A 13,596-nucleotide genomic window follows, 5' to 3' on the forward strand; every position below is an offset into this window, starting at 1 on the left:
TGAGACCAATAGAAGCCATATTAAAATACATCCAACTACAACCACAGGTTAGTCACACACACACACACACACACACACACACACACACACACACACACACCTGTAAGTCTGATAACAAAGGATGTGTCAAGGATGCAGGACTGAAGAAGACACTTTAACAGTTGCCGATTAGTCTACTTCAACAAACCTAAGTGGCATGGCTAGCGGAGGAGGAGGAGGATATGTTCCTGATCCACTTTCTAAGTGGGATACGCAGAAGAGAAAGTAGTCCAGGGAGGAAAGATGACAGTTCAATTATGAAGCAACTGGACTCAATCATTTTGGAAGAGGGACACTAAAGACTTATTGGCAAGATTCTCGAAAGGGAACCTGGGTGTCTGAGTTCTCTCCCGAAGGAGCGCATTCCTTTAGATCTGAAAACACACATAGAAGGCAGTGAGCAACAAACAGGCCTTCTCTTTCAGATGGTTATTGCTGTGCCAGTCTGTGGCCGGGCTCCTGGAGCCTCTGCTGCTGACGTGATGGGGCCTACTCCTTTTTCCTCTCTATTGCAACCACACTGTACATTTCAGTCTGTTCCCAGGTCGAGGAAAAGCTTCTTAGTGGTCAGTGAGAAGACACCAGAAGCACAGAGATGTGACATTAATCCACATCTCTACCCTTTTCAGGCCAGACGTGCTAAATTAAGCTCGAATTCTGTGTGGCTCTTCTGTGCCCAGAGAGGTTTTAAAACAACCATTCCCCATCAGAGATCTAGCCTGGAAGGCCGTTCCCCAGAAATAGCAGCAATTATCCTACTGTGAAGAAGCAATAGAAGGTTGGTAGTCTACAGGCTAACCTTTACGAAATAGATCCTGAACTTTAATTGATGCCCTTAACCTTGATGAAGACTCCAGGACTACCCTTCTCCTGAGAGGTTCTAGTCACTGAGGGCACAAAGCAAGAGGGGAGTTATGGCAAAATTGACTCCATTCTAAGTCAGGTGCTAATCTAGACCCTCATTTATTTGAGGGTTAGGATGTAAGCTAACATAAAGGTCAAACCCAGTGGCGTAATTGACCACATTTGATAGATGCAGTAGCATGTAACAGGGGGAACATTACAGCTGCCAGAGTGAACCATGAAGGTAGAAAGCAGAGTGATTACTCAGTATACCACGTTTATGAACCCTGCAGCATCAAGAGAGAGCCTGGATCAGTAAAGAACTTGAAAAAGACAGCTCAGTAACGCTTAGATGATCAGCTTTTATGAGGCCAATTTTTGATCAGCAAAAATGCAATAACTCAGCCAGAACTGATGTGGATGTCCAAGGGAGAGAGGGGGGTGGGAGGGAGGAAGAGAGGGAGAGAGAGGGGGGGGAATAATTTTTCATTGGCTGTAACTCATTTTTAAGGTCTTTGATTAGAAACACCCAGTTAACTAACAAGGTCAATCTTCTCTTCAACTCATCCTTGGGTTAAGTAGAGGCTACTCTAGACTAAACACATTCTTTAACACTACAAATATCCGCTCCTTGTATGGATTGGTAGGTCTTCTCTCTGACTCTTCATCTAGACTATTAGTTAAAATGAGCTGCACATAAGATGATCTATAGGGCAACCAGCACATACATGATCAAGGCGACATAGGGCTTAAGCACTTATCTGTGCACATAAGTCCACTACAAATGCTAAGACCCATGGCTTCCATTGGAGTCAAGAGCAATTTCCTGGCTTTGCCTATTATAGATCTTCCTGCTTTACTTTGACTCAGCTGCAACCAAACTGAGGTTTCATTCATTCCTGACTTCATCCTGAGTTCCAGACTCTGCTCACCCTAATAGCCTCAGATAGCCACTATTGCAAGTAATGACCTCTCCACATTCACTCTTCCTGTTGGGGTCCTTGTCCAGTCTCACAGTCAGGGAGAAGTTACAGTCATCTTCAACCACTCCCAGGATGAAAGCTTAGTGCCAGAGCTGGTCCTGCACTGTTTCTCAGCCCGGAGCCACCCAGATAGCCAGGAAGACAAAGATAATTCCCATTCCTCTTAATCATCAGGAAAAATGCTTTAGCTAAGGCTACCATCCTTTCTATCCCCAAAACATCCTGTTAAAGTAGATCAGCACATGCTTCTCAGGCACCTGCTAGGTGCTTGGTCAGTACAAACATCAAAAATATGAAGGAAACATTGGAGGAAGCAAAGGAAGCAATATTTCTATTGTGAAGCGTCCTGAGTTTTATGTCCACTGATGACACAGTAATGATTTTAACTTTTTTTTGGAGGGGGTTTGTTTGAGACAGGGCTTTCTCTGTGTAGACCTGGCTGCCTTGGAACTCACTCTGTAGACAAGGCTGGCCTCAAAATCAGAGATCAACCTGCCTCTGCCTCTGACATGTGACACCATCCAGCTCAATGATTTTAACTTTTAATTGAAAGTTGCATGGACACATCACTATACACTCATATAATTATTAGCACCTGTTTTCACAGGTTATTACTTTTAATTGAATTTATGCTAATATAATCAGTCAGCTCTCTGTGTATAGCTCATCATTTTATTTACTTACTCAGTTTGGGAGCATCAAAAAATTTTTACACTGAAAAAAATCTCATCTTTCTTTATAGAATTTACATTGATGTCTGAGGGTACCTAGGTTAAAGGTATTAATAAATTTCTAAGGTATATAAGTACAAATCAATACAGTCAACAAAATATGTGAAACTAGACCAGGAATTGAAATAATTGGGAAAGTGTTCCCAAAGATATGGTGATATTCAGCATAAAACACCAATGAAGAAATCACAGTTACTAAATTTAATAGAATAAAACATCTCTGCTAAATCTCAGGTTGAGTTGGGGGATGACTAGTTATGGCTTTGGTCAATCCATCCAATCCATTTTTCCCACATTAACATAGAAGACTATCTTCCATTGGTATGTATCAAACCCCATGTTAAGTGCCATAAAGCAGGGACTGAAGGTGAAAGTATTAATTGTAGGTTGGGAAAATGTAGCTATGGGAGGGTTTCATGAATATGCATGCACATAAAGTTCTCATTTGGGGTTTCTTTTCTTTAATAGAACATTTGTGCATTTTAATGGACAGCCATGAACTCTGCTTAATCGCCTTTTGTAGACCTGAATAGTGGATAAGTATTCCAGGCACATATCTCCTGGGTGAAATGGACTGGAGAAGTTCAGGAATGCTTCCCATCCATCAAGGAAACTGATGAGCAACTATGTTCAGTTGCCACGTGGGGACCAGCTGGCTAAATTCCCTTCGCCTCTTCTCTGCCCTTTCTGGTGCTTAGGGCAACTGCTTGGAAAGACCCCATTTTTTCTTTTTGCTAGAGTATTTTTTCTCTTTATTTATTCTTCTTTCATATAATACATCTTGACTGCAGTTTCTCTCCCTCCAACTCCTCCCAGCCCCCCCCACATACCTCCCCTCTCCCCCAGATCCACTGCTCCTCCATTTCCCTTCAGGAAACAGTAGGCCCCCCTGGGGAGGAACATTCTAGAACATGAAATGAGTGCTGAGGAAAATACAAAATCCTTTCCTCTTCATTGTTTACTTGGATTTCCCCAATGTTATAAAAAAAATCAATAAAACAGGTTGTAAAACCAAATGAGTATAAAATTAATTCATTTGAATAGCCTGATAAAGAGCAGTTATGATTCAAGTTCTTAATAAATATAGTAACTCATGACTTTTTACATAAATAACTGAAATATAGATCACTAAATGATAGAAATAGTTCATATTAGACTACATAATTTAGTGATGTTTGCTTTTTTCTTTAAAGTTGTTGTATTTCCTTAATTTTTAAAAAGGAAAAATGAATTATTTTAATGAAGTCAGTTTCACTATTTTTAAGAAAATTTAAGGTCTATATGGGGAAAAACAAAATTGCTTTCTATATCAATGGTTCTGCTATTAATCTGCTAATGGGAATTGATTTTTAAAAGATATAGTATTATACAAATCACATAAATTTTATCAGCTGAAGAAATGCTGACTCAATATAACGTCTAGCCTGCTGCCTAATTCCTCATTTTTGCTGTCTCATGTGGACAGACACTGGAATCAACTACATGAAATAAGTGAAAGCAATCCACTCTCTATTATGTAACCTTGACCTTGTAACATGGGAGAACTCTGACGAAGTATTCCTTGTTAACTGTAAAACTGAACTTTATACTCAAGACAACTACCCCATCACTTATTAGAAAGACCCCATTTTAATCACTGTAAGATTATTGCATAGTTGTATAGTGTGGCTGAGGGATGAAAAGGAAAAAGTGGGACAAGGGAATAAGCTTCTTTGAATGTATTATTTATTTCAAATGTCTAAATTAAAAACAATGACAGAGCTTTGTATTCTTTGGAGGAATACCAAGCAAAATCAAAACTGCTGCCACCAAATTTCTAAGATGGGCAATTTCTCAGGGTACTTTGGCTCAGTAATCTCTGATGTAGTGATGTTGCAGTTTTCCTTCTCTCTGCTGAGAGATGAATAGTCACTGCAGTGCTAAAGAGTGGGGGATATGCACCCAAAGAGGAGTAACTGGAAGACGGAGGAATAGTCAGTTTGTGTTGGGACATTAATAAATAATAATCCAAGGCGCCCACAGTGCAGTGGCTGGTCCTACACCCACGCACAGGCAGGCAGCGCTGAGTGCACTCAGCAGTTTGAACAGAGAGCCCTGATGTTGGGATGGAAACGTGAGACGGGGAATAGGGAAGAAACTGGAGGTGAAGAAGTGGGAGGGAGGTTGATCAAAGCACATTAGTTAACTGCATGAAATAAAACGAACCTGAACTTTCATAAAATTTCATCCTACCAAAGGGCAGCATAGTTCACAAATATTAGTAGAATCTTGAAACGAATAAGGAATGGAGGAGATAACTGGGAACTTTTCATTATTTGGAGAATAAAAATTTTAAATTAATTAATGATTTCTAATACAGAACAATGTAGTAGACATAAGTAGATAATTACATGAAAATCAAATATTATGTTATTCAAACTAAGAAGATAGATATGAGTAATACATTAAAGGATAATTTAAAAGAAATCAATTAATTATATAACTGTATATTGATCACTGTTGGTAGGTATATAAGCTGTTTTGCCAACTTTGATAATATAGTAGTGAACAAGAGACTGAATTTTCCTATAGAAATTTATACAGTACACGAACAATATGAAAGAGAGAAATAAGAACAATTTACTGGGAGATGGTGGTGGTGCATGCCTTTAATCTCAGCACTCAGGAGGCAGAGCCAGGAGGATCTCTGTGAGTTGGAGGCCAGCTTGGTCTACAGAGCAAGATCCAGGAATTCCATAGACTATGTGAGCATGGGATTACAGAGTAATTATTAAAGAAGATCATTTAGATTTGAAAATATATGTAAGTAAATACGTACATACATACGCACAACTATCTGTCAAAACCTTCAGAAGTGAGTGGTCATATTTCAATGTGTAGAAGACTTATCCAGACAGCTAAACTACAGGTCACTGCTGCTGAAGAAGCATAACCAGAGGGTAGCTAGTGTCAGGCTGACTATAAGGATTAACCACCTCTAAGGAATGAAGAGGATTTAATTCCCTCTTAGTAATACCAGGTCAATAGTTTCACATAACATAACCCTAGCTAGTCAGAGAACAGAGCAGAATCTGTTTGAATATCAGTTTGCATAGGCATCAGAGTGTTTGCATGGAGTCTGAATCTGTCACTACAGGTGAGGTGAAAGATGGACGGGGTAACCCTCAAGAGGAGGTCAGCATGCAGACTACTACTGCTTGCTTATGGGGGTACCTGTGACTGAGTGTGTTTTGTCCTGAACAGTCTATAGCGTTTTACAAGCGAATATGCTCACTTCCACTACTTAGGGCAGTACACGTATACCAACATTCCCACAATCTTGAACACTTGTATTTGCCCCAGACATTACTAGACAAGGTGACAGTAAGGTGTTTGTAAGAACCCTATCAGAAAGCCATTCATAGAAATATGATTCCAAAGCACAATATTTGGTATCACTGAGTTACAGAAAAGCCTGAGTTTATTTCAAATTATAAATATGGACCTGATTAATGGGATGCTTGATATGAATATTGCTATGGAATCAACTATAAATTAAATATGACAGTTGTTTTCCTTATGTTAACATAAATACATTTATCTTAATATGGAAAAAATGTACTCTAGCTTAGGAAAGATTAGAATTTTTTTAATGAAATCAGGCTTATGACTCATTTTAAAGTTTGTATTTACTGGCTCTATATGAACAACATTTCCACATACAAACTCAGTGCCTTGTAATATGCAATGTATATATTCATGACCTAATGTTTAAGTCAGGCTAAAATACGCATTCTCTTAAACCTTAATTATTTCCTCCATGGTTAAAACTGTCACATTTTTAGCTTTTGGAAATGAACAGTGTGTGCACCATTCTTTTCCATAGCCACCCTTCTCAGGAGGAGCACATGGGAACATCTTATTCCCAGAATAAACATTAATTTCTGGATATAACTTGAAGTAGAAATCAGTTGGGTAATTTGAATGCTGAAATATAATCCAATTTGAAATGATAGTTTAGACGATTTCAATAATAAGAACAGTTTTGCTAGTTGTGTACCCCACTAGAATGGATTAGAATTTAAAGTATGATAAGATCATTTTTAAAACACTTTATTTGACTAGGAATAGCCAGATTTGGCTCCAAATCCACCAATGTATAATTCTGGAATTAAACCCCAATGTTGTAGAGAATAGTGTAATTACTGTAGCCACAAAATCTGGGACAGCCTAATCGTTTGGTTAGATGATGCGCTTTCACATGCTGGACAAACTAATCTTGGGATCCCAGCTGCTGGAAGCATCTGCTCTAGCAGGGTACAGAGAGAAATGCAGTATGTCATCTTCACAGGCTGAGAGATGAAGGATGCTGCACTCGTCAGTTTCCTGGCATAGACTGTCATAAAATCCCAAATAGTCTATTGGGGTTTAATTGTTTACTAACTTTTCAGGAAAATAAACCTGTAGAGCTTTCAATCATTTAATAACCAAAGTTTAGCAAATAACAGGCTTTTTTTAGGTATCACTCATTTCAGTTTCAACCTCCGTCATATCTACTTGATAAGTATCATCCACATTCATGTCATCAGTTTTTCTCCATTGAGCCATTTGACACTAAAACAGCCTTAGAAAAACATAGAGTTACCAGAGATTCTCTTTCATGGCTACAAAGGAAAAGTTGTTAGATGCATAAAAATGGAGTCAAGGGGAATTTACTAAGATGTGTGATGATATATTGTGTACCCTAATAAAATTTGCCTGAAGATCAGAGAACAGAACAAGACACAAGATTAAACACAGAGGTAGTACACGCATTTAATCCTAGCACTCGGGAGGTGGAGATTCATCTGGATCTCCGTGGGTTCAAACCTACCCTGGATCACATGAGATTGACTCAGTCTAGGAGAGAAAACAGAGCCAGGCAGTGGTGGCACACACCCTTAATCCCAATACTGAGAAGCACATACACCTTTAATTCCAGGAAGTGATGGCTGGGTGGAGAAAGGTATATAGGGTGTGAGGAGACAGGAATTAAAAGCTTTTTGACCAAGGAAGCACTTTCTGCTAGTGGCCTTTTGGCTAGGCTCTTTCAGCTGAAGGCTTTTGGCTGTGAGGACATCTTTCAGCTGAGGACTCAGGGACATTCAAACAGAGGATTCATTGAATTTGCGAGGTGAGACATGGCAGTGGCTTGTTCCTTTGTCTCTCTGATATTTCAGCATTTACCCAATATCTGGCTCCAGGTTTTATTATTAAAAGACCATTTAAAATTTGAGCAACAAAGATGTATTCACTTCCCATATGTTTATTGTAAGAAATGGTAGGCTTCAAACTAAGTGTTGTTACAGTGAGTGAGTGGAAGCTAAGAGAAACAAGTGGTATTTCTAGCAAAGGGACCAGTATAACTTCACGTTCAAATTCAAGTCAGCTAAAGTCGTCAGAGGACATCTTCATATGTCACCAAAACCTGATTACATTCATTTGAACATGGAATTACTTTCAGAATTTGACTATGTTAGTCATCAATACTGATACTTTTCTAACAAAAAATTAAGAGCTGTAATAAGTCAAGCTTATGATCCAAATCATATACTAGCAATATATCTAAAGACATTTCAATTATCTATATTTTCCTCAGGTTTACTCCATTGGTCAGAGGTGAAGAACATTTTGAAAATAATATGTTACATGGCTACTATGACTGCTGAATAATTTTAAGAATATTAAATCCCCTGGCAGAGAAATCTTTCTAGTAGAAAGTGGTTGCTGAGAAAAATCTGTAAGAATGCTATATGACCTTCACAATAATGATTGTAAACAAAGATAAAATATTTAGAGGAGAGAAAATTTAGTGAGTGGGAGTTTCCTTCTAACTGCATTCAACTTGTATTAAACATGAACTATTTCTAATATTTCAAGAAAAAAAGTGACTTCCGGAGGAAATTCTTAAGATGTGCAAGGAGACACAGAAACATGCAGACCTACTGTGCTCAAGATGAAATGTTGTTTGAATCTTAGATTGTCTTTTAATAAAAACCCTAAGCCAGATATTGGGGTAAAAGCTGAAAGATCAGAGAAGAAGAACAGCCAGCCACTAGTTCTTACCACTACAAAATCCTCAGCCTAAAGAGAGTGAGTTCCTGTTTCCTCACACCTTATATAACTTTCTCTGCCCTGCCATCTTACTTCCTGGGATTAAAGGTGTGTGTGCTTCCCAAGCAAAGGCATGAGATCTCAAGTGCTGGGATTAAAGGTGTGTGCCATCACTGTCTGATTTCTATGCCTAATCTAGTAGTGGCTGGCTCTGTCCTCTGATCCTCGGGCAAGGTTATTAGGGTACACAATATATTACCACAATGAAAACCAAAAGAAATGTGGAAGACACTTTATCAACTGCAGAAACAATCAACAAGCCTTTACCCTTCCCAGAGAATGGCCTGTGATGAACAGAGAACTATGCCCACCATTGGCTGGTTCCTTAAGGGTGGGAATCCTGTCTATTGTTCCAAATATTGCTAAAATTGCACCCAGTCAGCTCTTAAGCTTTCTCCTGTCCCTTCTTCCATCTTATGTCCTTCTCTCAGCACAAGGCTCTCATTATGAACAAAGGAGCCCATCTAGTCCAGAACACCTCATCAAAGCCCTTTCAAGTCCTTTGTATGTCTCAGCTGAAGAAAAGGTTTCTCTGGAGACGCCTCAAATGAGAAGTGAGTCTATTTTGTATTCTAGGAGGTTCTAGAGCTGTCCACCTCCACCTCTACTTTCTAAATGGTTATTTCCATTACAACCAAGGTAAACTTTCATCAATTAAAAAAACAAGTAAAATGAATAATAATCAGATATATCTGTATGCTGTGTCCATAGCCACTACTTCTGGAATGGTTAACTTCTGTTCCCGTGTCCACTTCCACTCTGACCACCACACTCTTACACTATTCTCTGTAGACCTCTAAGGCCACCTTATACAATAGCCACTTGTCTTTCTAGATTTCTGAATATGCTGAGGGCTCTAGGAGGCCCTAGGGTGTCGTCAGGGGCTCCCAGTGTGCAGTGCAGTGAATCAGGCAGAATGCCAATTCTGACTGAAGAAAAAGGCTCTCTGTAAAACTTCCCACCAATAATACACCTCTGTCTTTTCTTCGTGCATCACAAGACACACACTCCTGAATTCAAACTGGGTGAAATAAAATCCTATTACCAGAGGCTATCACACAGTATCCCGGCCTTTGCTTCAACATTTTATATCTGTTAAAATGTTTTATCTCCCCTAAGTCTCTGAACTTCAGGTGAGGACCAAACATGGCTAATCTTTCCATTTCAAATACCTACTGGACTGAAGACCTCAAAAATTATCTGTGGAACAGAAAATGAGGAAGAAAGAAGGGGGAAGGCCAATATTAAACAGTAGGAAAAGTAGGACTTTGTGGGAGGGATCACAAAGTAGTACAGGAAAATGATGGAAAGAAAGCACATCTATTTCAAGGTTTTTACTTGAGTCAGGATAAAAGTGGTAATTATTTCTCAAAAGCTTAAATTGGTTTAGTTAATTAAGTGAAGTAATTTCTTTTATATGTCTACTCAAATTCTTCAAATTCACAATGCATATTTTATTATATACATACATGTCTGACATATATATATGTGTGTCTGATTATATATATATGACTTGTTTATTCATGTATATATGTATATATATATTATAGAATATACATACATACACACACACACACACACACACATATATATATATATATATATATATATAGAGAGAGAGAGAGAGAGAGAGAGAGAGAGAGATCACAGAGATCACAACTAGAGGTCTCTAGGAATAGATTTAGTTGTCATGATAAGACTATAAGCCACATGCTTTAACCAAGAAGCACATATCAATACACCACCACTAAATCTGACTAGGCCTGTCCAGGCAGTAAAGTATCACCTACAAATAAGCCACTTATTGTACATCCATCCTAAGAGCTAAGCAGAGCAGATACAGTTTTCATTTTATAGCTGAGAAATTGAACTTCAGAGAGGTTAAGAGGTATGTACATCTTGGAGCTGTGAATGAAGTGAGGAAGGTGAAGTTAAATTGAAGAAATATCTAACTTGCTCTTTTGAAATGCTGTCGTGTGGGAAATACAAACTTCATCAGCAGCAACAACACTTACTCAGCACATACGTTGTGAAGCCTGTAGGTGGGTTTCCTGTGGTCGAAATTTTATAAAAAGAAAGATCGGTTGCTGTCTCGTAGACACTCAGATGCTATTTTAGAGACCTGGACCTCTCAAACACCTTATCCTCAACACTCTTAAATTTCAGGCTAACAAGAAAAGAATTGTTAACTAAAAATTTAACATGTAGTGCAGCTAGCACACTTCTTTTGTTGAGCGTGTGACTCAACAAAGGGATACCAGTATGCATATATATGTGTGTGAACACACACATGTATACATGTACCTCAGAGGCACTTGATGATCAATAGCACTCTGTTCTTCCTACCTCTGCCCCTTCCTGTTCCTCCCATCCTCTTCCTCTCTACTAGAGTTCTTTTCACACTTTTGTTTCCTTTGTTAATTTACCTTCTCCGGTAATTATGCACATGCATACACAGGGGATATGATGTCGGAGCCCTGCAACCAGTATCAATTTAATCACAGAATCACTAGATGGTGGGAATTAAGAAATCTTAATGTTCACTCTCATTTAAACATGAATAAGTTTCTTAGAATATGCATATGAGTAAACCTCTCCCTAGCAAGGGTGGAAATACTTGTATTCTATGACAGCTGACATGACTTTGGAGGGGGGGGGATGGGTGGTTCAAGACAGGGTTTCTCTGTGTAGCCCTGGCTGTCCTGGAACTCACTCTGTAGACCAGGCTGGTCTCAAACTTGGAGATCTAGCTGTCTCTGCCTTTCAATTGCTGTAATTAAAGGCAGGTACCACCACGGCCTAGCTGATTCTCACTCTTCTCCTGAAAAGTTTTTAAAATTTTAGTTTGGAAATGAATAAGGAAAGGCATTATAGGATTTTGCAATTTTAGTAATTGAAGTCAAGACTTATTCTTGGTTGTACACGATTTGTTTGATAACATACATATTTATAGCAAATAATTGTGATCAGGAATACAACTTTCACCTGCAACTTTCTCCTAAGGAGAAGTGTGGGCTATCTATGCACAGATGTATTTGTGACTGGGTTCCAATATATTTTTGTGAGAAGTGGAGCTTTCTTATTATGCTTGCTGGACTTCTTAGGGCTAAACCATGAGAGCAAATACAGTGAGAAGACTTACCCACTCTTCTTCATCATAGTCAGAATGATGTGGGATGGAGTCCTGCCTTCTTAGCTGAGGGGGCTCATCCTGGGGACAAGTCTCCTCTGTGCTGTCCTTGGGAGATGGTGGTTTCTTAAGGATGCCTCCTGGCCTTGCTGTGTAGAGAGCTAAAAGAGCACTCCTGACCAGCTGGTCCTTGAAGGCATGTACAAAAAGCTCAGTCTGGAAAGAAATTGATGAGGATTAGAAACCCATGGTAGGCATCTCTGTACAGAGCTGTGAAAAGGTCAATTGCAGATTTGTTGGTACTTAAGTGGTGTTTGTGGAAAATGCGCGGGCACCAAGGAGGGAGAGTGATTCATACCAATCAATGGGAAATAGTTTGGTTTTGGGATCCTGCCAAGGATTGGAGTCCTCCTGTTTTAAAGTAAACGCTGAGGTTTTAAATGCACTATAAACACCATCTGTCTCCTCAACTGCTTCTCTTTGAGCTCCACAGTCTTTGGAGACAGATTTCACTGGGGATAATCATTTCAACAACTACCTGCTGTACCTCTCATGCAATCTCAAACAGCCCCAAAGAAAGCCCGAACATACTATGTCTATTTTATATTTAAAGCAGGAGTAAAGGCCACAGGGGGGAAAGCTGCATTACAAAAAAATATTCAGAGTGCTTTCACGCCATGGAAAGATCTCAACAGGAGAGACAGCCTTCCCTATGAAAATATTTGCTATTTTATAATTTATTATCATCTCCCAAACTGTCTCCTTCACTACATTATGGCAGTAATGCAGTGTTAATGAGGTTAGGGTGAAACCTGGCATGGTAGATTTTACAATCTAGAAGTGAATACTTAGGAAGTGCTAGAGTAATGACAGTGTACCAACAGCAAAGAGTTTTACAGCTGTACTTTGCAATTTCCTGATCAAATGTTTAATAGCTTCATGCTATAATAGACTGAAGGATGCAGTAATTGATTTTCTTTAATATAGTAAACTTAACATGTCTGTGACCTAACAGTGTGTTCAAAGACTAGAGATAAGCCAGCATTGACCATTATGGTTCATAGTTGGTAGTCAGAAAGAGCCCCTTTACCCAAGTGTTATTTTTTGAGGGTTATTGATATCATCATCCAGTAATGTAGCAATCTCAGATAATGCTAACTTTATTATTGCAACATTACAAAGTAATTGTTTCTTAGTCTACTCTCAAAATCCAACCAACAGTGCCTTGGCTAACTTAAAATTAGTAAATTTTGTCTGTATCTTTTTGTGAATGTCAGTAATTAAAGAAATTCAGGTAATTCCTATGAAATAAGTATAAAATTGCTTATTATATCTGTATATTTTCTTTATTTCAATTGATCATAGCATTCTAGAGCTGAAACAGAATTGTGGTTGACCCTTCATTAATGAGATATAAAACTGTATTAGCTATTTTTCTATTGTTATGATATGACACCATAACCAAGACAACTTACAGAAGGAAGAATTTGTTTTTATGGCTTACAGTTTCAAAAGGTGAGTCTATGATGGCCGGGGTGAAAGGCATGGCAGCAGGCAAGGTGCAAGAGAAATAGCTGAGAGTTCACGTCTCAACATACAACCAAATGACAGAAAGAATAACTGGGACAGACACGGGTTTCTGAAATGTCAAAGCCTTCTCCCAGTGACACACCTCCTTCAACAAGGCCACATCTCTTCCAAACCCTTCCCAAACAGATCCACCAACTGGGGCCTAAAT

At 38.8% G+C, this 13,596-nt stretch overlaps 1 protein-coding gene across 6 annotated transcripts in view; it reads right to left on the reverse strand.

The window, feature by feature from the left end:
- Inpp4b (inositol polyphosphate-4-phosphatase type II B) overlaps positions 1–13,596 on the reverse strand; it is a 742,657-nt gene that overhangs the window by 101,731 nt on the left and 627,330 nt on the right. For all 6 annotated transcript variants that reach the window (XM_016006370.3, XM_016006364.3, XM_076571928.1 and 3 more), the window contains one exon: positions 11,871–12,074. In XM_016006370.3, the coding sequence (XP_015861856.1) occupies positions 11,871–12,074 (204 nt within the window). The remainder of the gene's footprint in view (positions 1–11,870; positions 12,075–13,596) is intronic.

The sequence above is a fragment of the Peromyscus maniculatus genome, chromosome 5 (assembly GCF_049852395.1).
Source record: "Peromyscus maniculatus bairdii isolate BWxNUB_F1_BW_parent chromosome 5, HU_Pman_BW_mat_3.1, whole genome shotgun sequence".
Lineage (NCBI taxonomy): Eukaryota > Metazoa > Chordata > Mammalia > Rodentia > Cricetidae > Peromyscus > Peromyscus maniculatus.